The following is a 24,284-nucleotide window of genomic DNA, read 5'->3' as shown; positions in this document are numbered from 1 at the left end:
TTATAGATGTATATGAATAGTAACACACACACATATATATATATAATACATTACTTATATATAAATACATAAAAACTAAAATATTTTATAACCTAAAACAAAATAGGGAAATTTGCAAACGTGTCATTATAATTTTGCAAAGTTGGAGATTTGTCATTGGTATCTCAATGACATGTAGGACCCGCATGAGTCAATTAATGACATATGGGTCAGGATAGCATATCTCCGATTTTGCAAAATTATAATGACATCTTTACAATTTTCCCAACAAAATAAGGGAATACTTTGCTAACAAGCTTTGCTTGAGCTGAGCCACTAGAAGTAAAGCTAAAAGACCAACCTATAATTGGCTTGTTCAAAACATGATATAAAGAACCGGACCTAGGGATGGCAATTCCTCTCTTGGGCGCACGGCCCTATAGGGACCCGTCCCTATGTAGATGGGCATGGATGGTGTTTTCGCCTCGTGGGTGAGCTGGGTCAGGGCCCCAATATTTTTCAGGGGTTAGGGAAGGGGCAACATGTTACCCACGGGTACCCGTAATAGATATGGTAACTTAGGGTGTATTTGGTTTAAGGTTGGGTTGTGACTGAGCCAATCCATTATTAGGGTTGTTTGGTTTGGAGATGGGTAGGACGGCTTGGACCCATGACAATAACATTCCTTGTAGATCTGGGTCCAACTCGTCTGTCAAAATCAGCTTGACTGAGCCAACCTACCTGTATCGAGTGACGTCGTCTGCTAACCATCATCAAACTTGCTCTTGCACGCACACATGTCGTTGCTAAGCTCACTCCTTTGCGTGCTTCCACCTCGCCAGCTATCGCTCCTCTGTGCACACTAGATCCGACCGTCGTGTCGTAGGACAGGAGGGAGAGGAGGAGGACGACGAGGTGGCTATTGCTCCTCCGCATTCCAGATCTAGAGGATGCAAATGTCGATGTTCGGTACTGCTTGCTTATATAATAGCCCGCTAGGCCATCGTGCTGATACGCCTTGTGTGTTGTGTCCTGGTGGGTTCTATGATGAGAAGCCTGCTCGGTGTCACGAGGTCATCTTTGCCGTCGTGAACGCGCGGTGCATGGACTGGCAGGCACACGGGCGGAGCTGCACGGGGACGTTCCTCGGTGACCTATTGGTGGTGGGCATGGCAAACTAGTGGAGGCTGCTGGTGCAGGGGCTCACGTTGTTGGTCTTCCTATGTGCTCATGCTGATGAGTACGTACGACCATAGCTGAGCTCGCTAAACACGGGTTTTGACGGTGCACAACAAGTCGACCTCACATTCTCAGCAGGTGCATGTGTTTTGTTGGGCTGCACAGTGTGCAGAGTTTGGCACTTGTAGGTCTTTTTTATAAATGCTTTGTTGTTTTAGTTTTGACCTAACGTTGTCCATCCCACTCCACCTCCATCCCTAAACAAAAAATAATGTCCATCCCACCCCTAAGACAACTGAAGACATCCCATTCCCCCAAAAAAGGAATGGGTCTAACCCATCCCAAAGTCATATAAAATCTTATCAACCGTAACCCTAAAAATCTTTTCACCATCCCTATCATAGCCCTCATCCGTCACCGCCGCCTTTTGATGCCGCCCATCTGCCGTTACACGCCTTCCCCTAGACAGGCGCTACGAGACACCCCCTACCCTCTACATAAGCGTTGTCACCGGCCGTTGGACGTCGCCAGCCGCTGGTTGACATGCTCACTGTCGCTTGATGTTGCCGGTTGCTGCATATCGCCAGGGATGCGGATTCCCACTCACCCATCGGGTTCGCTGCGAGGTTAGGGCCGAGGAGAGGAATTTGGGGGCAGAGTGTTCCTGCCAACCCGACCCTGCCTCGTCCCTTTGTCAATTCTAACCAGATCGGACCAACGGTTGAACTAGAAATACACCATCACCAGTGATCCCGATGACTTAATTCTACTCCCTGCAATTGAACGGTAAAAAACCGATGAATCTGACGATTTTTGAATCGAGGACGGTTTTTTTAAATTGAATCCGTTTTTAAAATTTTCATATGACAATATTATTACGAGTTTATTGGGTTACTGCCCTACAATTATCTTTTCTATGTTGTGCTTATACAATAATAGATATATTAGTTTATTTATATATGTTTTAGGGATTTATGTTGGTTGTATATTAAAATAATATATAATATTAATAAATAACAAACCGATGATTGAGTGGAGAGATCGGGTGGATGTGATTTTTTCTTTACTTTGGTTGAAAATCACTCCCTCGCCTGACACCGTTAACCCAAAAGCTGCCCTTCCGAGGCACAGATACAGCGGCACGGCGCCGAGCGAGCCGAATCAAATCGAAACCCTCCTCCCGATTCCGGCGGCATCCCATCCCTTCCCGGCGGCGATCACCGGCGGCATGAACAAGCGTCCCCGCGACGACCCCTCCTCCTCCTTCGCCTCCGCCCCCAAGCGCCAATTCGGCGCAGGTAACTCCTCCTCCTCCTCTCACCAACCCCCAACCCAGCCAAATCCTGCGCCCTGCCCACCCTAATACGAGGGCGCGGCGGCGGCGGCGGGCGGTAGCTAACTAGGGTTTTGGTGTTTCTGGGTAGGCGGCGGCGGCGGGGCAGGAGGGTATGGCGGGCAGGGGTACTCGGAGGAGCGGAGCAGCGCGCGGCGGGTGGCGGACCACTACAGCGCGCGGTCGAACCAGACGCTCGAGGAGCGCGAGAACAGCCCCATTATCCACCTCAAGAAGCTCAATAACTGGGTACACCGTACACCTCTTGTTTTTTTTTTCTGCCCCCATCTGTCAAATCCCTAAAATCGGTAAATCAGATGATGCCTACACTTCTGGTACATCTCGCAAGCGGCCATGCTCACCCTTCAATCTTGCTGTGGGCAGATAAAGAGTGTTTTGATCCAGCTGTACGCCCATCCGGGGGACTGCGTTCTTGATCTGGCTTGCGGGAAGGTGATCAGCGTGCTGAGCATTGATTGGAAATATAATGATTTTGCAGTAAAAAAAATAGTGCTAAATTGTTTCAACTGTTTTTGGATCTCAGGGAGGTGACTTGATAAAGTGGGACAAAGCCAAGGTTGGATATTACGTAGGAGTTGATATCGCCGAAGGCTCGGTTAGTCTCCTACCAAGGGACATCTATGCTATATATATATATATATATATATATATATATATATATATATATATATATATATATATATGCATTCAAATTATTGTTGTAACATGACATCTGCTCAATGATTTGCTTTCTCTGTGTAACAATTTGGTGTAGTTGAATATGTAATGTGTACCTCCCAAACATTTAAGAGGAGTATACACATATTCAATCTCATCCCACTGCACCACTGCAATTTGTTTGTGTGGTTAATTGGTTATTATTCCAAATCTAAGGATCTAGAAAGCCTTATAGCATATTATTTCTGATCTTCTAGGTCTCAAGTAGCCAGTAATAGAATTAACATTGTTATTGATGTATTTGCATTACTTTGGAGCGCAAGTAAATAAAATGACCTTTAATTACAGATAAAAGACTGCATGACTCGCTATAATGGTGACACGGATCAACAGCGAAGGAAGAAGTTCAGTTTTCCTGCACGGCTTATTTGTGCTGATTGTTATGAGGTAAACAGAAAACAAATGCTACATTGTATTTTCCAATAATCTGATGTGATGTTTTATTGTTATGCCCTGTATGCACATCACACAAACACATTGAAAATAAGCTGTATTCCCTTCCATAAAACTGCTCTTGACAGACTTAGATTTTGCTAATGGTAGATGTTCCTGTCTTAATACTTTGACATAAGAACACTTCACCCTGAACTCTCGTATTCTATTCAATTATGTTAATTGTTATTTTACTGATTCTTTCCTTTTTTTATGTATTAGGCTCGTTTGGATGAGCATTTATGTGAGGATGCTCCATTTGACATATGTAGCTGCCAGGTGAGTGACCAACCTATATATTTCATGGCTATGACTTATCATTGTTCATATCCACTGCTATTGTTGTGTGGGTTTAACTGATTATTTGGGAATTTAGAAACTGCCACTTTGCCATTGCAACTTTATATTTTCTGAATTTTCTCTGAATACAAATGTTTTTAGTACAGTCAGTATCGCCAATTACCAAGCACAGTGCTTTCTTCTGTGATTTTGAAATTGAAAGGATCATTGATTCATGAGTCGTGGCTTTGTTCTATATATTGTACATGATAAGACCTAAACATGTTTAAATATTACCTAAATATTGCTTTGGGTGTTAATTGCATCTTCCTATTTTGAACTTCTCTTTATATTTTTTCAGTTTGCGTTACATTACTCATGGTCTACCGAGGCACGGGCAAGACAAGCCCTCGCTAATGTATCTGCTTTGCTTCGTCCTGGAGGCATTTTCATCGGGACAATGCCTGATGCTAATGTCATCATCAAAAGGCTTCGAGAAAGTAGGTTGTCATCTTCACAGGGTGACCTATATTTTTATTATTTTTCTTGAAATTGTAATTGCCACAAGCTGCATATCTTCTGTTCTCTCAATTTTTCCTATCCTCAGCTGATGGAATGGAATTTGGGAACAGTGTTTACTGGATTAGTTTTGGTGAAGAGTATGCCGAAAAGGTAGTTCTGTTCATATGTTCATGATAACTGCTTTCTGTTTGGTCTTGGTACCAATTTATCGTTTCTATTTTTGATATTTTATAATGGTGTAGAAATTTCCTGCATCCAGACCTTTCGGTATCAAGTACAAGTTTCACTTAGAGGTAACTTCAGAATTAGTTATAATTTGTTTATCTTGTCTGCTTTGTTTTGTGCTTCCATACGGTGGTTATCTTAGCACTTGTGTCTTTTAGTTGTTTTAACTGAGTACAGAGTTACGGACAATCTCATTGAGTATTATCTCAATTATTAACTAAGCAAATTAGAAAATTTGTGATTTAAACGAATTTCATCCTGGTGATTCTGTATTCTTGTCTGGTTTATTCCCTTGTTTAGTTTAATTCCAAACCAGTGATTGTTTGCATTGGAAATATCTCAAGTGCTGTGCACGCATTTACACCTTGTTGGTTTGTTACAAACTATAGGTTCTTTCAGGTTACACATCACATAATATCAATATTGGCAGTGATTACTATTACTTTATCCTAGACATTGTATTTGGAGTTTAGAAGCAATATCCTTGCCTTCCTTGGACATTATTGTTTGTTAAAGTATTACCCTTTTCAGACACAAACAGTTCATGTTACAACTTGTTTGCCTATCTGAACTTTTTTAGACTTCTGTCCTACATTGTAGCTTCAGACTAATGTTGTACTGGCATGCCGGATGTTATTTTTTCTCCAGTGTGGCATCCTTCTTTGTTTTCTTTTTAGGTGAAGTTTGGAAATTTATGATGTAACGAAGTCTTTGGCAACATGCAGGATGCTGTTGATTGCCCAGAATGGGTTGTTCCATTCCATCTCTTCAAACTACTGGCAGAGGAGGTGCAATTTCTTCTCTTGTTTCAACTATTATAGTCTTACCGAGTAACAGTCTAAGCTTTTTTCCCCTTTATTTGCAGAATTTTGACTGTAAAATTTGTTGAAGTTCATTTTATTTTTCATGTGTGCCACATGATCTCCTTTATATTGCATATAGTACTATACAAAATTACAAATAGATGCCTGGATTTCTGACACATGTTCCAAATGTAATTGCAGTATGACCTAGAGTTGGTTCTAATGAAAAATTTCCACGAATTTGTACACGAGTACTTGCAAAAGCCAGAGTTTGCCGAACTCATGCGGAGGCTAGGTGCTCTCGGTGATGGAAGGCAGGACCAAAGTAAACTTCCACTCTGAACCAAGCAGAATTTCTACCTTGACAAAAATCACTATCGCCACATTAACAACGGAATCTTTGCTGCAGGTACACTGTCCCGGGATGAATGGGAGGTAGCCTATCTCTACCTTGCATTCGTTTTGCGCAAGGTACACTACATAATTTCATCACTTACTCGTTTCATTTAACGTTGGAACCGCATCATCCTTTTGCTGAAATGTAATCTTGCAGCGGGGCCAACCGCCCACCCAGCGGAGGGCCAACAATGCAAACAGAGGAAAGATGTTCCTCACAGAGAGCGACATCGATGTCCTTGGGGTATAAAAGCAGAACTGTTACTCTAGAGCTCACTAACAACTTAACGATTCAGTGCTTCATACAGCATAAAAAAGAAGAAGAAAAGTTGTATCTTTAGTAGCTCACCAGTTGTTCCTCCTCCAAGCTGCACTTGTTGTATACTACATGTATAAACCTTACAAGGGACTTGACATGCAATTTTGCAGAAATGAATGAATAATAGGTACTCGTGATAATCCTTGATGGGCTCTCCTTTTTCTCCTTTGTATTTCACTCGGAATATCCTCGTAATCACGAACACCAAACAGATCGAGGAATGGATATAAGATCATCAGGACCCTGATACGTAATTATCAAAGCATAGAACAATTCGTGTCATTATTTCTTTGAGAGAATAGATGTATAAATCTGCTTGTTTGGAGTAAAATAATATTTCCGTCACCGGGGAAACTAGAAGCATTGCGACTAGAGAATTATCTTACATGGGCTGGGCCTCTTCATTTTTTGTTTACCTGGGCCTTGAACTCCATAGATATTGACTAGAGCAGTAAAGCTGAACATAGAACAGTTTAGTACCGCCTCGGCAGTTTAGAAGAAGCTGGAGCTGGTTATAAGCTTGAGCCGGGGCTCTAGCAGCACGACCTTACTTGAACAGGATCTGTTCTATAGGCTCGTACCGTTGCATCCTTTACCGTAAAGGAGGCAAGCACTCAAGCCTGGTTGATGAGACCAATGACCTTCTGGGCCAGAGCGTGATTAACGGCCAGGATTGCTCCTCTGATCGGAAGCATCCGACGGCTGTAGAGGATCGTTCCTACCTGGGTTACTCCGCGTAGGGTTGGCTCAGAGGTGGTCTGACAGGCTCTCACAATACTTTTTTCCCAACTTACTCCCTCCGTAAAAAAAAAAAGGTTTTTCCAACTTACTCCCTCCGTCAAAAAAAAAATTGTAATATTTTTTTTCCAACTTACTCCCTCCGTAAAAAAAAAACTCTCACAATACTTCCAACTTACTCCTTACTCCCTTAGTCAAAAAAAACCAATTCTTCGGTTTCTGTGTCCAACATTTGACCATCCGTCTATTTGAAAAATTCGACCATCCGTCTTATTTAAAAAGTTTTTAGCAAATTAGAAAAAAATAGTCACACGTAAAGTACTATTTGTGATTCTGACATGCTCTCACAATACTTCCAACTTACTCCCTCCGTCTAAAAAAACCAATTCTCCGGTTTCCATGTCCAACGTTTTATCATCCGTCTTATTTGAAAAATTTTCAGCAAATTAGAAAAAATAGTCACACGTAAAGTACTATTCGTGATTTATCATCTAATAAAAACAAAAATATCAATTACAAAAAAAATTTAAATAAGACGAAGATTCCCTCTGTCCAAAAAAACCAATTCTCTGGTTTTCGTGTTCAACGTTTGACCATCCGTCTTATTTGAAAAAATTTTCAGCAAATTAGAAAAAAATAGTCATACGTAAAGTACTATTTGTGATTCTGACAGGCTCTCACAATACTTTTTTTTCTTTCTTCCAACTTACTCCCTCCGTCAAAAAAACCAATTCTCCGGTTTCCGTGTCCAATGTTTGACCATCCGTCTTATTTGAAAAATTTTCAGCAAATTAGAAAAAATAGTCACACGTAAAGTACTATTCATGATTTATCATCTAATAAAAACAAAAATATCAATTGCAAAAAAAATTAAATAAGACGAAGATTCAAAAATTGTAGATAAAAAGTAAAAAGTTGGTTTATTTTGGGACGGAAGGAGTATTTTTTTGAATATCCAAATATCCACCCTGGTCACTAGCTTAAATATGCAAAAAAAAAACCCGAAACATTTAGGCATTAATACGAATGACATACTACACATGGTCTTTATTGTGTTGTCCTCGAATAAAGATTGATATATCAATAAATTTACTTATCTCACGTGAAAAATGATAATATTTATAGAACACTTAATACTTATTCGTATTACTAACATTATTAGTGATTTCACTATTAAATTTCAACAATAGTGGTCTAGAGCATTGACCGATTTTATGATTAGCGTAATTGTGCCATATTGTTGAACACAAACTTTGGTTTCTTGGCATCATTGTCAGCTCGTGCTACTGCACATGTTGCACCAATATTGTGATTGAACTTTGGTCTAAAAATATATAGTGTACATTTGTAGAAATATTATAATTAAAATTTTATATATTTATCTTTATATAAAGTATCTAATATATATATAAATGTGTTTGAATTGTTCTAATTGGAAAGGTAATTATCACATGGAATCTCTATAATGGGTAAGATAATTTTTAATTTAGAAAGTAAAATCCCACGTAAGTAGAGGTGGAGTATACCCTAACCTCGGATATTACGAAGATTGTTTTAGCCATTAGATTTAAAGAACGATGAATAAAAGATGAAGAATGAATAAAATTAATTAGTGTAATGCATTACAGCAAACCCAACAGATCATCCATTCTGAAAACACATAATATGATGAAAAAAGGTTCCAATAGGTAATCTATTTCATTATCCGAAAACAAAGTATCATCTCTAAATATGAATGTTCTTTACCCTTCCTCCATATCTTAATATCCAATCATATAAGGAAAGATCAATAATACATGAGAGGATATAGTTGTAAAATATTAATAATATATATATAAATAAGATAATATAAATGTTCTGTTGAAGTGATAGCTGATGTGAATAGAGAATTTATTTTAGATGATCCTCCGAATGACAATATGGATGATGACCTGTTGAGAATAGTCTTTAGTAGTAGTCAACAATAAATACAAGTTATTTTCGATGGATTTAAAGCACAATCATTCCCTGGGCGATCGAGCAAAAAAGCTCATGGCCTCCCCAATCTTCTTTTTTCTTTTCTGTCTTCTATATACCCTATTTTTCTTTTGCAAGCTTTTTCTTCCAACATTTTCTGCTATTGGTGATTAATTAAATACAGTCAAGGTATTTTAAACAAACAAAATATGGCTCACGTTTTACTTTAATCAACATTTCCCATAATTGGCCACGATTAAGTAAATACAAACACAGTCAAGGTATTTTAAACAAACATAACTATATCACCGTTTTCTTTAACTTTCATCAACTTTTTTTTTTAATATCCTCCTTGGTCACTAGCTTAAATATGCAAAGAACCATGAGACATTCAGGCATTAACACGAGTTACATACTATAACGCATTGTCTTGGTGCTGTCCTCAAATAAAGCTTCAAGGACACACAGGACAAACTATATATATATATTACATGCAGTAATAGTAGGAGTTAACAACACGATACAAGTTATTTTCGACGGATTTAAAGCACAATCATTCCCAGGGGGGTCGAGCAAAAAAGCTCACGACCTCTTGAACAGAATAACTAGGATGACCCCTATGGCCAGAGCAACGAATGATCCACCAGCAGCCATCTCGGCGAAAGAGTGTGAGCCGCCCTTTCCAGTTGATGCCTGGTTTTCATCAGGTTTGCGGAACATATCTTGGAAGAAGTGGGTTATATTGTCGACAATATCAATCACTGTCTTCTTTGCATTATCCACAAAGTCAGCAAAAGGGAAGCCTGTAGGCTTCTCCCCAAGGTGTACATTCTCCGAGGCGGCGTCTACAAGTTTCTCTGGTGACTCTACTGTGGCAGTATCCTCGGGGAAAGTATAAACCAGACCTGTATCACAGGAAGATATGTTATGGTTGAATCATCTCCAGAAGAAAGGCAATAATGGTAATACAGTTTGCTTGAATAGGAGAATGGCGAAAAATTAGTCGTCGATGTGATACAGACTTTGCTGGTGGGTCTTGTAAAATTCCATGACCTTCTCATTTTTTAGAACTGCTTCCCAAACATTTTTATCTGATGCAAGGGATGCAACGACTCCCTGGAGACCAAGACAAACAAGATTAGTGAAACATGAGCTCTCAGAGTGACTCAAGCTGTATTAAATGATCCATCATAAAAATTTTATGTAGTGATGAAGTGTCATGATACTACAAATATAGATGACACACCATACGAGTAACATACACAAATCATAAATTGGTTGATGTCTTCCAGTTTCCTAAATACAACAAATCTTCAACAATAACAGTGCATGAACTTTGCCCGATGCCATGGTCTATGCATATCCAGATGTTCCCCAATGAAACAAATTTAAAAAACATGGTATGGGATATCCTAATTCAGAAATATAACTGTTCAGTGTGTGTAGATGATCATAACATCTGACATATATTGTCCATAAGACCATAACAGCGATAAAAATACAAAACAGTGTAACACAGACCTGAGCTTCGGGGCTTGATTTCAGCAAGGTAAAAGCTTGCACTACATGTCCTGGCATAGCAGGAATTATTGCATCAGCTCCCAGCTTGCTAAGATCTTTATCCTGTTCTTTCACAACTTCTACGGGAGCCTCGTTGAAATAAACCCTGCAGCCAATCATTTTGTAACAACCAAATAAATATATGTATGCCACAAATTAAATTTAAAGAGAAAAAAATACTGTGCAGATGCAGATTAAAATGTTCATCGCTGCATACAAGGTTCAATGAATTCACAAACAATTTTAATTTAGTGCACACAAATATTTCTCTTCCCAACAAAGCATGAATAGTGGTAGGTTTAAATCCTAGCATGTTCCATGATTATATTGTTGAATTAACACGCGTAGGAAGGCCATTATAAACCTAACGCACAAGTTCTGGGATCTGGGTTGACTGGCATTGCAGAGAAGTATTGAAGTCCATGATCCCATCTTAAGGAGGAGGAGACATGCCCTTCTCAGTGGTGTCTACAATCAGGATACATCTCAGCCTTAAGAAAACCGGATTCACCTTTCAATTGAAGCTGATGAGAGTAGTAATGTGTGGAGGGCTAGAGGCTTAGGAACAACCGAAAACAATGATTTTGTTGAACTTTGTTTATAGAACACAAAATATCATTGGAAGTTTGTATTTCGAAAATAAAATACAATAACGACACAACGTAATCTATTTTTTGTCTCACAATTTTAAATGGAGCAGCCGTGAACTGGACCATGATTGATCAGTGATCACCACACATCACAATTGTAACCCAAAAGCTTAACGCTCTAAACAAAGATGCGATTCATTTCCTATTCCTAAAAACCTAAAGTACTGACAAGTGACAACTTTTCGATCCCACTAACATACCCAAAAGAAATCCTGAGCTCCGTAATCCGAATCCTAACACTTCGCAGGCCAGCAAAATCATAAGCAGGAAACAAAGCGCTAATAGATAATCCAGACCATGTCACAAAGCATCCCCGATTTATCATCCTCCACAATAGATATATGGCCTCCCTCCCCGAATCCTGATCAAATCGACGAATTGGCAAACTAATCCTGTAAAAATTCGCGATATTTCACCTGTCTATGGCGTCCCTAAGCTCGGTTGTGGCCACCTCGGCCTCCTCCCGCGACGGCGGCGCGAACACCAGCCTCGGCTTCCCGGCCGCCGTCACCTCGGGCTCCGCGGCGCCCACGTCCCTCCAGTCCGCGAACTCCCAGTCGTCCATCTCCCACGACGCCGACGCCCACTGCACCCCCGGGGCAGCCACCGCGGGGACCTCGCCGCCCGCGGCGGCGGACACCAGCGGCTGCGCCGCCACGGCCGCGCCGGCCTCGGCGGAGGCGGCCGCCGTGGCGAACGCCGGCGCCGCGTGGCGGAACCTTCCCGCCGCCCCGCCCGCGATCCCGACCTTCGCCGCCGTGCGCATCACGCCTCCTCCCATGGCGACGACGAGCTCTCTCTCTCTCTCTCTCTCGATCCCCACCTCCCCCTCTCTCTCACCTCGCTCTCCTCCTATAGGTGCGGAGTAATTTACATAAAAGCCCATCAAATTATGCGAAATATTAATAGGGGTCCCTAGAGTGGAGATTTTGGTGGAATAACGTCATTTTCAGGGTGTTTTGTGAAAAATGTTGAAATGGGAAAAGATCTCCACCGTGTTGATGAGATAAGAGCGGAGTTGACTTAGCTACGAAGTTATTCGGAGGACGACGGGTGGGGTGGGGACAAGGGGTGAGTGGATGACATGTGGGGCCCACGTGGTTTATTCTTTTAATCCGTGTTGCTTTGAGTGTGTTATTTTTAGTGAAAAAATGTTGCTGAATGCTGATTTTCTCTTACTTTGCGTAGTGGAGTAAGGCATTTGGAGTTTTGATAATCGCTTTTAATTTTAGGATCATAATCTCACTAATGATATTTGGATGATATACGCATGGTCAATGTATCCAGTGTTGTGTACAGTATTGGTTTCTACTCTCTAGTTTATCCAAACATGCATGCTGGATTGAATAAATAGTTACAAATTATCCAAACATGCATGTATCGGATTAATTGCAGCATACTCATACATGCTCATGCGCAGACGAAATAGCAGACGTCTAAAAACATAAAGAAGTGTGTTTAAGTAAATTCCTAGATCAAATCATCGATCTGCACCTCACAACTATGCATCGGTGTAGAGAAGTAGCGGTCTCCTGCCAGTTGGGCCTGAACGGCATGGAGTATACGTGCAACGCGCGGAAGTGTGTATTTGTTGCGTGCGTGGTCCGCGGCCTGGCCCAGAAGCGGCCCATTGCACGAACAGGCCGGCGAACGATCGCGTGTGACGGTGCGAGTGGGATGGCGAGCGCGGCGCGCGACCTGGTGCAGAACGGTCCATGAGGACGAAAGAAAATGACAGAATCGTCAACGTTTTTTTATAATAATATAGATACAGATATAGAGTAATAAACCGTTTTGTTTATGTTAAGTTAAGCGGAATAATGAGGCTATATAAGCATCGCGGTGACGCGGCTTCTGTTCGAGAGCTGAGACGGACACGGCTTCGGTAGAATCGAGAGAATAAAAAGATATTTGCAAGCATGGGCCTTGAAGAAACGGAAGTAACGCGAGCGAGGAGCTGAACATTAGTACCGCCTCGCCAATTTAGAAGAAACTGGGGCTGATTATAAGCTTCAGCCGGGACTCTAGCGGCATGACCTTACTTGAACAGGATCTATTCTATAGGCTCGTACAGTTGCGTCCTTTACCGGAAAGGAGGCTTTTCCTGGTTGATGAGACAATGACCTCTGGGCCAGAGCGCGTGATTAACGGCCAGGATTGCTTCTCTGGTTTACTCCGGCGTAGGGTTGCTCAGTTGTCTGACAGGACTCACAATATTTTTTTTTTACATTTGTTGATTGCAAATTAAGCACAGCTTTATTTACTTAGGTGTTTAATAACACTGGGGAAATTCGGAGAGCGAGTGCCGCCTTTACTGTTTACTACTACTAATTACCTTTCCATTCCCCTGTGTGGCTGTGTTTGATTATCTTTGTTAACCAAGTAATTATGATGCTCATACACGATTCATTAATTACATTACATTGCATAATTAATTGGTTGTTAACCAAGCCACCTATGTCTTCTATAACAAAATGTCTAGTTTCACATAGATGGACAGATATCTAAGCAGCCATGTCCTCTGACAGGAAAGCCTGGCCTGGCGCACGAGCTGAAAGATGACCATGGCAACCAAGTAGCTGCACAGCAAAGACAGTACAATGTCAGATTATCGTGCTGCTGGGCTAATCGATATGAGAACACTACAATAGATTGTCAACTCATAGAACAAAATTACAGAACAAAACATTCGCTACAGGATAAAGAAATAATAACTGGACAAGAAACATAAAGGCTCAAGTGTACACAATAATATCATTGTGATATAACAAAGATAAACATTGGTTAAGAGCATGTTTACCTTGGCATTGACACCATCAGGCACAATTCTACCCTCACTCTTGAGCTTGACATACTCATCACGGCTGAACTTGGTGAAACCCCTGAACAGGAATCACAAAATTAGAAATGGACACAAAGCTCATGATATGCAGGAAAACTATGCATCACCTAATTTGGTACTTACCACTTTCTACTCTCAATGATCTTTTGGCGACCAGGGAACTTGAACTTGGCACGACGGAGGGCTTCACTGGCATGGATAGCATTGTTGGGCTTGCACCGCACTGACAGGAGGACTTGGCCAATATCCACCCTAGCACAGGTTCCCTGTGGCTTCCCAAAAGCACCCCTCATTCCGGTCTGGAGCCTATCTGCCCCAGCACACGAAAGCATCTTGTTGATACGGAGCACATGGAATGGGTGAACACGGACCCTGAGGTGGAAGGCATCCTTTCCTGCAGACTTGGTCATGTACTTGTTGCACGCAATACGGGCAGCCTCAAGAGCCTCACTAGAGACACTCTCCTTCTCCCAGGAGACGAGATGCACACAGTGGGAGAACTCATCCACACCCTTCCTCTTCATCCCGACATCGTAAATCCTGATCTTGGGGTCAGGGACACCACGGCAGTACCTTTGGCTTGGGTAGGGCTTGTTCTTGATCTGGCGATAGCACCTTGCGGGTCCTAACCAAGGCAAAGCCACAAAGTCTTAGTTACTAACAAGTGACAACTCGCCAAAAGAGGCAGACATCAGTGTAAATTGTAGTGCAGAGATGGTTGATAGTAAACATCCTAAAGCACCTACAACCCCATCATTTTTAATCCAAACAGCATAAATAATACTCATAATAGGGCATGCCTGACTTGTTTGCAAACTACAATATGATCAATGATCAGGGAACGCAAAATGACCATGGAAGCAACGGAACTGAATACAGGGTGCCCAACCAATAACTAACGCACAAACAAGACATTTGTAACTAGCGAAAACTAGATTGACTACATGGAGCGAAAACTAAATTCACTACATGGATTCTCCCCAATAATCAGCACAAAAACAAGCCATTTCTAACTGGCGAAAAGTGAGACTTACATCTGCCAGTTTGCTAAGAGCATAAGAATACAGTTCATTTAATCATATAATAATACACCATTATCCTTGAGACCATCAGATACTTCACTCCTAAGGTTAAAACTAAGGAGATATGCATTATGCGCACACACGAGACACCTAAAAAGCATAGATCAACACCGGCAACAGAAGGCGCCACGGATCTAAACCCAGACTCGCACGCGAGCGAGCACCGACCGACGCGCCCAAGCCCCCCCGCATTAAGCAAGCAGCCGCGTCGACCGATCGAACGCCAGGACAGCAGCAATGCCAACGAGTGGTAGAGAGCGAGACGGTGAGTGAGACATACTCCTCCCCATGGCGGCGAGGGGCGGCAGATGGACGCGTCCGCGGCTAGGGTTCGGCGAAGCGCGGGGTGGAGGCCTATATCGAGTGTGGTTGCGTGTTGGGCTTGAGGAGCCCATGGAAGCCCATTCCAATTGGGCCACTTGCAGGCCGGTCGATGTGCTGTTCCGGCCCAAAATGATTGGGCCTCAGGTAGGCCAATTTACGACTGCGGGCTGCGGCCCAATGTGTATGGGGAAGCACGTAGGCCGCACTATCTTCCGGCCCAAATTGTTTTGGGCTGCTACTGCAAGCTGTTTCGGCCCAAATAGCTGTCAAATGCAAAAAGCCCATGCGGCGATAGAAGTCGTATGCAATGCCCAAAGCGGTCGATGCATCGGTGTGTTAAGCTCAGCTTGTAAACCAACATTTTGTCTTTGAGTATCCAATGATGTCAACTCTTAGACTATGCTTGACCATTAACCTTATTCAGAAAAATCAATATTATCATTTATTCTGTTGGGACTGATTTTATTGTTAAAGGTGCTTTAAGATGCTTTTTCATAATTTTCCTAAAATTCTAAATAAGACAAATGATCAAATGTTAGATAGGCCTAAAAGTCAAAATAGTCATATATTTAGAAATGAAGAAAGTATCACTCTATCACACTTTATACTCCTTAATTATATATTATAAGTCACTGTTCTAAGTCAAACATCTTCGAGTTCAATCAAGTTCATAATAAAATGTACTAATATATACGAACCAAATTAGTTTATTTAAATACAACTTTATTATATCTTATTATGTTTGTTATGTGTTGAAATTATTTCTATATTTTTTAATGTATTTGGTCAAACTTAAAAGATGTTTGACTAAACCAAAACTAAAGTGATAGGAAACTTTTAAACCCTCGAGGGATATCCCCTTGTTTTGGTGCATATCGTATAAATGTTTAAGAAAAAAATATATGATAAATAAAGATGTGACATATTACTACACAAATATACAAGATTATATCTGACTTCTATAAGTTAAAAAAGATAAATATGACTCAGAGTTTACCTATGATAATCAGAGTTTAATTTATAGTTTTTGTTGAAGAGATTGTATTTTGTTAAAACACATCACACATTAATCTATCTTATCAAATTATTTTAATTTATTTTATAGCTATTTGGATTAAAAGAAAAACAAAGATATATGTTTTCGAATGATTAGAATCTTATTTTTTTAACTTGACTTATAATACAAGATACAGGGAATATCTCCTGGCTTACTCTACCATCGTCCTGGTTGCTCTCAGGTCTCACCCAAGCCCTTGGTGTCTGAATATGGGAATGGAAGGGCCAAGTGCCAAACACTAGCTAGGAACTGTTTCTGGTCTCTCCAAAGAAGAAAATATCTCAGCGTAGGGTTTGGCACTAAAAGTCAACAGCTCTCTCACAAAATATTTTTCCAAGGTTGACTTTGCACTACCTAGAGTACTTCAAAGAAACGACACACGCTCAGGCCCAATTTTTTTTTTTCAAAAACATCATATCAAATTTTTGGACACCTAAATAAAGTATTAAATATAAATAAACCAAAAAACTAATTGCACAGTTACGGAAAAAATCTCGAGACGAATCTTTTAAGCCTAATTAGTCCATGATTAGCCATATGTGCTACAGTAACCAACATGTGCTAATGACTGATTAATTAGACTCAAAAGATTTGTCTCACGGTTTCTAGGCTAGCCGTGAAATTCGTTTTTTCATTCGTGTCCCAAAACCCCTTCCGACATCCGGTCAAATATTTGACATGACACTTCTCCCAAAAAATTTCTCCATCTAAACACTCTCTCGCACATCCAAGTGTGTTGACACTGGCATCCAAGCCAAACATATTCCATCGTCGAAGAGCAAGTTCAATAGTATAGCCAACTACTAGCTCTCATTTATCTATAGTCAATCTAATAGTCAATTCGTATAGTAGTTAACTATAAAACTATCTTGTCCTACCTGTCATATACACATTGTGTCTTAAAATCCATATTACAGTTGACTATAGACCTTAGCCTACTTCTTTTCTCTCTTGTCTTCCTAAAATATGTTTATAATCCGCTAGGTCTCTGCATGTGGCGATCATGAATTCACGATGAACACGGCAACCAAAAAAAAAACAAAAGGTGATCGATGGGATCTCGAAAGCTAGATCATCGATCGCGTTGACCAAACCGAGTCCACACATTGAGATAATCAGAGGATCATGCGTCAAAACTAAAGCCTCTTACAGTATTAATGATCATCATAGCTCGATCGCGTCGTGTCAACGCTGGACAAATCGATCGATCGATCAAAGCATGTGTGCAAAGACGTCGTCCTCTCTCTCTCTATCTCTATCTCCTAGCTGCTTTCTTTCTTTCTCCTCTTGACATAAACATCCACTTGAGTTTGTTCTCCATCGCTAACTAGCTAGCCTTTGCCAATTACCACGCCCCCGGCCCGTTTCTCTCTAGTCAACCCCCGTTGACCCTTTCAACTGCTGCGTGCTTTGGCTTGTGTTGTTTTTTCTGATGTTTAATTATTCGGGACAAATTTCTCGAACGGTTTAGTCCATATAATATTTGAGTAAGTACACATATATGCAACATTAAAACTTTTCGATCGATTGTTCCAACAAATTGGACATCATTAGATGGCCTTGTTGACAAACATCATCAGTTTATACACGAGTATAGAAAGAAACGTAGGGTCTATTTAGAGAGTTTTAGATTCTAAAAAGTAGATACTTGTTAGTCAACTTCTGAGAATTTAGAAAATCTCCTAAACCCAGCTTCTCCAGCTTCTGGATTTTTAGTTCATTTTTTTAAATCTGTAACTACAGAATCTCAGAAGCTGTGGACCGTTTGGGGTAGCTTCTGGCAGAAGCAGCTTTTAGGAAAAGTTATAACCGGATGAAGCTCCCCCAAACAGACCCAAAATATTAATACTCCCTCCATTTCATAATGTAAGATGTTTGACTTTTTTTGCTTACAATGTTTAACTATTTGTCTTATTCAAAAAATTATGGAAATATCATTTATTTTGCTTATGACTTACTTTATTATCAAAAGAACTTTAAGCACGACTTATCTTTTTTATATTTATACTAAAGTTTTGAATAAAACGAATGGTCAGACGTTAAAAAAAAAAATTAAACACATGAAACGTAAACGGAGGTAGTAGATTCTAGCCTGTAGCAAATTCTCTTATACATGGACGAATTGAACCACTTCCAGGTAGCGTACCGGGAGTCATTGTCTTTGCCTTTTCTCTACAACGATTTGTCTTGAATCTGGACCATTAGATGGTCTCATAGAACATAGAGCCATCAATCCATACGATGATACATACGGTCTAAAGTAGACTAGTTAAGGGCATGTATATCAGTAATAAATAATTAAATTGCTTCATGTCACTGTCATGTGGAATTAATATAGGGCTTGCTTGGGGAGTTTTTTTTGCTACAGCTTTTCTCAGAAGCTATCCTAAACGGTACACAGTTTCTGAAAATCTATATTTACGTATTCTGAAAAATAAACTAAGAATCCAAAAGCTGAAGAAGGTGGGTTTAGAAGCTTTTTCAGATTATCAGAAGCTGGCTACCAAGCAGCTGTTTTTTAAAATCTAAAGCTCCCCAAACATGTCCATAGTAGCTCAGAGCAAAAGCAATAGCAAGAGCACATAGCGAGAGAAGCACGGACTTTCCTGGGCACAGGATAAATGGATATGAGCGATGGAAATTAGGTGATGGCTATGGAAATTAGCTACCCCTCTATTTTTATTTTTATCCATTCATTTTATTTAGAACTTTTGTACAATATAAAAAATATAAGTCATGTTTAAAAAATTTATTTAGTAATAAATTGAATCATACGTATTAAAATGTTTCTAAACTTTTCTATTTAGACTAAAATTTCTCCAAACCAAAACCAGTTTAAAAAGACAGAACTGGTCTCAACTGTGTGTGGCCGCAGTGCTCGCAATCGAGGAAGATCGATGGGGGTGTGTGCGCACTGTGTAGGTACGTAGTACGTGTGAATATAGTATCAAGTGCAGCTGGATCACGCGTGCGTGCGTCAGTGCGCAGCTGGATCGCTTTCCTTTCCGGAGGGGCACGCGTGCAACCCTGCGTGGGGCCCACGCCTGTGGTACATTCCTCAAAGCCTGGCCTACCTACCTACTTTATCTTATCTACGACCAGACTATGAGTCAGCTATAAGCATATTTTAAAAATATAAAATAAGAGAAAGAAGAAATATGTGCTACTAATTTGTACGCAGCTATATACGGGTTTTAAGATAAAATGTGTGTATGACATATGGGACTATATATTGATGTTTTGTTGGTAATTATTATATAAATTGGCTATTAGATTGACTATACATAAATTATACATAAATTAGAGTAAGCAGTTGGCTATACTATCGAACTTTGCTCTAAGCATGACGTCAGCGTCTTCTTACCCGCGCAATTTCTTCTGCGGCTGTGTTCAGTTTAATTTTTTTTCAAAAATATTACATCGAAACTTTGAATATTTAAATAAAGCATTAAATATACATGAGCATTAAAACTAGTTATACGGTTATGGATGAAATCGTGAGACGAATATTTTGAGCCTAGTTAGTACATGATTAGTCATAAGTGCTACAGTAACCAACATATGCTAATGACGGATTAATTAAACTCAAAAGATTGTCTCGCAGTTTTCGAATAAAGTCTGACTATGTTTAATACTTTAAATATATGACCTCTCGTGCAAAATTTTTTGTGAACTGAACGCAACCAAAGTATAATCAAGTAACGATTAAAAAATAATTTATGGATAAAAATTCTGAATACATGATTTATCAATCGAAAAATAAAGACAGAAAAATAAACAGTGACAAAGAAAACCCTAAAATCAAGTCAAAGTTTATGTTTCAACTTTCAAAATTTAGCTTATAAAAATAAGTATAAATGAAAAACAAGTCTTTTCCCTATATACTACTATACTAGCACAATCCCTGTTGTTACGGAATAAACGCAAACTGAACTCTATTTTGAATTTTGAAGGTTTTTGGTTGCCAACTTTAGTTTATAAGGTAATGGACAACAGGGAGCTGGTAGCGGGTTGCTGTGGACAAGGCCATCACTGAACACCACCTCTACTCTCCTCTCCTCTACTCTCTTTTGTAAGTATAGATAATCTCGTATGTAGGGACGGTATGCTCTTGCATATTATACCTCTGTTCCACAATGTCTTTAATTTTATACATAAATCTGGATAAATGTATGTTTAGATTCGTGCAGAAATATGATATTTTTTTTAGAACAAAGAGAGTATATATGTTGGTTTCTTGCATATTTCAGTTGAGGAAATTGTTATTTTCCGATCCTCAAAACGTGGTGTCACTAGAATGCCAGTCCTAGCTTTGGCTTCTCCAAAATGCAATTCTAAGACTGGTGCAACACACTGAAATTCCAGTTTCATTCATTTGATGTAAAAAAATATTTTTGCTCTTTATTCCATAGTTAGTTTAACAAATGGAATAAGTACACTTGAGATTCCTCAATTTATTGTTCAGTCTATTTTTCGTTCTTGGATCGTAAAACCGGACACAACCAGTCCCTAAACTATCAAAACCGACGCAAAAGAGGTCTCTCGGCGGTTTTGGCTAACTTGTGCCTACATGGTGTTAACTCCAGATTTTGGAAATTGCCGTTATGAATTGAATGCACGATGAAATAAGTTCGATCTCCTGCCTAGCTGGTCGACGGTTTACCTAAGTTCTTGTTGTTGTTTTGATCTATTCATAGTTTGAAGTAGTGATAGGTTCTCGATCAAGTCCCCGCGAGTTGCTTTATTCAACTTGGTGACATAAATCTATTCAACTTGATTATGTCTCGGTTTGGTCCGATCAATCTAGTTGACTAGGTTTGTATTGGCAGATTAGATCAAGCGCTCGTGAGGGCTTATCGCTGGAGTTCTAGCCAGCACTATCTCAGGTAATTTATCGGTTTATTTGTTAAACTTATCGATCTTCATGTTTCCTATAAGTATATTGTGCTCGACTACATACTCACTACTATAGAACCAGTTATCTGTGATGGGCCTAAACCCATATTTGTGACGGACAATAGTCTGGTCAGTGATGAGTGGTCACTGATGAGAAAAACCTATCATTGACGGGCTAAAATCCGTCACCGATGGGTATCATTCTTTAACGGGCCAAAAGTAAAGCCTGTCACCGAGATGCTCATAGTTCGTCATGGATGACTCATCTTTGACGGGCTAAAACTATAGCCTGTCACGGATGAGTCATCTGTGACGGGCCATGAGATACGGCCCGTCACGGATGACTCATCCGAGATGGGCACTTATTACGGCCCTTCACGGATAGTGAAATAAAAAAAATAATAATTTGATTTATTTTCTGGCCTCACGATGTTGGTAGCGATGCTGTCAAAAAAATAAATGAAGCAATATATATACACACACATATATCCATCTATACATTATATTAATTTCAACACTAAAATAAAAACTACAGCATGTAGAAATTTTTCAGATTAGTAGTGCACTAAAATAAAAACTACAACCAAGTAAAATTAGTAGTGTGTTAAAACTACATCGCCCACCGCCGTCATCGTTGCCAAGGTTGTTGTCGCCGCGCCGCCCCCGCTCCCACCGCCCACTCCCGCCTACGGATCCGGGCAGGACGAGGCTCGCGTCGCCGCCCACTCGTCGTTGTCGTCGGCGTCAACACCGCTGCCACCACCCGTGTCGTCGTCGTCGCCCACTCGTTGTCATTGCCACCCATTGTCGGGGTCGGCGCCACCACGGAGGAGGCAGCCCGAGCGATGGGGCGACGTGCCGGCCGCCACGCGCACGCCGCCCACTCGAGCTCGGCGCCGAGAGAGGAAGAGAAAGAGAGGAAGAGGAGAGAAAGAGTGAGAGAGGAAGATAAAGAGTGAGGAGAAGGGAAAATATCAGAGGAGGACAGAGAGAAAGGAGAAGGAAATATAAAAATTTTGAAGTGGTGAGGAGGAAAAATTTTCACGAGAAGTTTTTCATGTCATCTTTGACGGGCCATAATTATGGCCCATCACGAATGACTCATCCGTGACGGGCACTAATTTTGGCCATTCACGGATGACTCATTTCATCTTTGACGGGCCTTTATTTTGGCCCTTCACGGATGAGTGTCATCGGTGACGGGCGTTGATTTTGGCCCTGCACGGATAAGTCGTGTCGGACGTAAATTTTAGCCCGACACAGATAATATGTCATCGGTAACGGGCCAAGCCGAATAGAGTCATCTACAACGGGCTTTATTTTGGCCCGTCATAGATGAGTGTAGGTGTGACGGGCTTCTAGATTCCGTCACGGATGACCTGTCAAATTTGTTAGGTTCTGTAGTAGTGACTGTCTCGGTTAGGTTTGATCTATGTACGTTTAGTTCGATCTAGCTATAGGAACTTGTCCGATCAGTTAAGATTAGTAAATAGATTGACGGATTACGCTGGTCTGATATCTGATTACTCATACACTACAATGCTTTACCGATTTTATGCATGATCACGTTTAGGTTTGAACTGTCTTGGTTAGGTTCGATCTTCTAGATCTAACGTGAGCATGTGTGAGTTTGGTTATTATTGTTTTGTACTTGTAATTGCTATATTAGTCCAATCTACCTTAAATTCCATGTTTAGTTTTCTATCAGCTGCTGATTGTACGTGTGTAAGCACCGGATTGGTCCGATCGACTGGTTAATCTTAAGACTGTCTCGATTAGGTCCAATCTTTTATGATTATCTAGTTGATTGAGATATTTGGCGATTATCCTACTTCGGATTCAAACGATAGGGCATATTATTATCTACCATCATGAAATTCCTGTAAAGCCGATCGTCTAGTTCATCGGCTAGGGTTCTGAAACGGAATTGACTATCTGACCGATAGCGATTTTTAGGTTTAACTGCTTTTCCATGTTATATCTTGTCAGTTACATGATCAAACTGATTGGCATGCCCAGCAAATCAAAGAGTTTAGGTCCTACACTGGAGTGGTTTTAGAGCAACTCCTAGACCTTCGTGTGTGATACGTTGTTGTTATTTTCAGCGTCAACACATGGCTAGTTTGACTAAGTCTTCGTTCCATATGATATTGACATAACGCTTACGTGACAATTATATATGAGAAAAACAGTAGACCCACCTGTCAGCTGCACACAAAAAAAATGAATAAAAATGGCAGGCCCATGTGGGCCCACAGTTAGCCTACCATATTTATTTCTTTTGGGTAGCTGACTGTGGACCCAGGTGGGCTTACCATTTTCACTTTTCGGTGTGTGTAAATGAGTACGCCATATCATAGCCATATGACTAAACTAAATTGATTAATATTGTTGGGTTAACCTATCTGTCTGTATGTTCACATATACTTGTGTGCTCTCCTAAAAGCGAGCCCCTAACATTAATCCTAGAAATAACAAGGTCTAGAACTATCTGTCTATATCTTCACATATACTTGGGTGCTCTCATAAAAACGAGCCCCCAACATTAATCCTAGAAATAATAAGGTCTAGAAATTCTCACATATATCAAGAAACTATAAATTCAACATTAATTGGAGATAAAGAAAAATATTCCAAGTAGAATATAATGTAATATATAATAAAATTAGGATTAAAAATGTAATAAAATAATTAATTAGATTACAATGCAAATTTTAAAGTAAAAATAAAAATTACATTGTAAAATTCTATACACAAAATAATGAAAATTAAAAAAGAATCCATGCAGAACACAATGTGAATCAAATAAAATTCAGAACAACAAATATAATAAAATAAACAAATTGGTTACAATACAAATTATAAAGTAAAACAAAACTTCCACTACAAACTGTAAATAAATGAAATTTGGGGCAGGAAACAAAGAATTTTTAAGCACTCAAATGCTAGTAAAACTCTTAAGTAACATAATAGA

At 40.1% G+C, this 24,284-nt stretch overlaps 3 protein-coding genes and 2 non-coding genes across 5 annotated transcripts; 3 read left to right on the top strand and 2 right to left on the bottom strand.

Moving 5' to 3' along the window:
* The first annotated feature begins 2,274 nt into the window (after positions 1–2,274).
* LOC102713294 (mRNA cap guanine-N7 methyltransferase 1) lies at positions 2,275–6,350 on the top strand. The gene is made up of 13 exons (XM_006659828.2): positions 2,275–2,456; positions 2,583–2,740; positions 2,876–2,944; positions 3,036–3,107; positions 3,518–3,616; positions 3,884–3,940; positions 4,302–4,440; positions 4,548–4,612; positions 4,705–4,755; positions 5,413–5,475; positions 5,692–5,815; positions 5,900–5,961; positions 6,044–6,350. Exons 1-13 carry the CDS (start codon positions 2,387–2,389, stop codon positions 6,134–6,136), a joined length of 1,122 nt encoding a protein of 373 aa, XP_006659891.1. The 5' UTR covers positions 2,275–2,386; the 3' UTR covers positions 6,137–6,350.
* Positions 6,351–6,746: 396 nt separating this feature from the next.
* Positions 6,747–6,973, top strand: LOC121055248. The gene has a single exon (XR_005812395.1). It is a non-coding gene; the product is annotated as a small nucleolar RNA U3 (small nucleolar RNA).
* Positions 6,974–9,293: 2,320 nt separating this feature from the next.
* LOC102713016 lies at positions 9,294–11,890 on the bottom strand. The gene is made up of 4 exons (XM_040527233.1): positions 11,526–11,890; positions 10,421–10,565; positions 9,922–10,015; positions 9,294–9,804 (listed from the first exon to the last, which is right to left on the bottom strand). Exons 1-4 carry the CDS (start codon positions 11,888–11,890, stop codon positions 9,482–9,484), a joined length of 927 nt encoding a protein of 308 aa, XP_040383167.1. The 3' UTR covers positions 9,294–9,481.
* A 1,251-nt stretch (positions 11,891–13,141) lies between these two features.
* Positions 13,142–13,317, top strand: LOC121055249. Its single transcript, XR_005812396.1, has one exon. It is a non-coding gene; the product is annotated as a small nucleolar RNA U3 (small nucleolar RNA).
* On the bottom strand, positions 13,317–15,346 carry LOC102708357 (60S ribosomal protein L10-2-like). Its single transcript, XM_006659119.3, has 4 exons — positions 15,314–15,346; positions 14,075–14,576; positions 13,910–13,991; positions 13,317–13,688 (listed from the first exon to the last, which is right to left on the bottom strand). The coding sequence occupies exons 1-4, from the start codon at positions 15,321–15,323 to the stop codon at positions 13,614–13,616; spliced, it is 669 nt and encodes a 222-aa protein (XP_006659182.1). The 5' UTR covers positions 15,324–15,346; the 3' UTR covers positions 13,317–13,613.
* Between the last annotated feature and the right edge of the window lie 8,938 nt (positions 15,347–24,284).

This window comes from Oryza brachyantha, chromosome 8 (genome assembly GCF_000231095.2).
Source record: "Oryza brachyantha chromosome 8, ObraRS2, whole genome shotgun sequence".
NCBI classification, from domain to species: Eukaryota; Viridiplantae; Streptophyta; class Magnoliopsida; order Poales; family Poaceae; genus Oryza; species Oryza brachyantha.
Note: the sequence above shows the minus strand (reverse complement) of the source record. Positions and strands in the feature narration are given on the sequence as shown.

Bases quoted from the DNA above. Each gene is read 5' to 3' on its own strand.
- LOC102713016 (XM_040527233.1), bottom strand. From the start codon at position 11,890: ATGGGAGGAGGCGTGATGCGCACGGCGGCGAAGGTCGGGATCGCGGGC. The intron at 10,566-11,525 runs GTGAAATATCGC...GATTGGCTGCAG, and splicing joins CTTAGGGACGCCATAGACAG to GGTTTATTTCAACGAGGCTC. The intron at 9,805-9,921 runs GTCTGTATCACA...CCTGTGATACAG, and splicing joins TTACAAGACCCACCAGCAAA to GTCTGGTTTATACTTTCCCC.
- LOC102708357 (XM_006659119.3), bottom strand. The intron at 13,992-14,074 runs GTAAGTACCAAA...ATTCCTGTTCAG, and splicing joins ATCATTGAGAGTAGAAAGTG to GGGTTTCACCAAGTTCAGCC. The intron at 13,689-13,909 runs GTAAACATGCTC...TTTGCTGTGCAG, and splicing joins CTGATGGTGTCAATGCCAAG to CTACTTGGTTGCCATGGTCA.
- LOC102713294 (XM_006659828.2), top strand. From the start codon at position 2,387: ATGAACAAGCGTCCCCGCGACGACCCCTCCTCCTCCTTCGCCTCCGCC. The intron at 3,108-3,517 runs GTTAGTCTCCTA...CTTTAATTACAG, and splicing joins TTGATATCGCCGAAGGCTCG to ATAAAAGACTGCATGACTCG. The intron at 3,617-3,883 runs GTAAACAGAAAA...TTTATGTATTAG, and splicing joins TTTGTGCTGATTGTTATGAG to GCTCGTTTGGATGAGCATTT.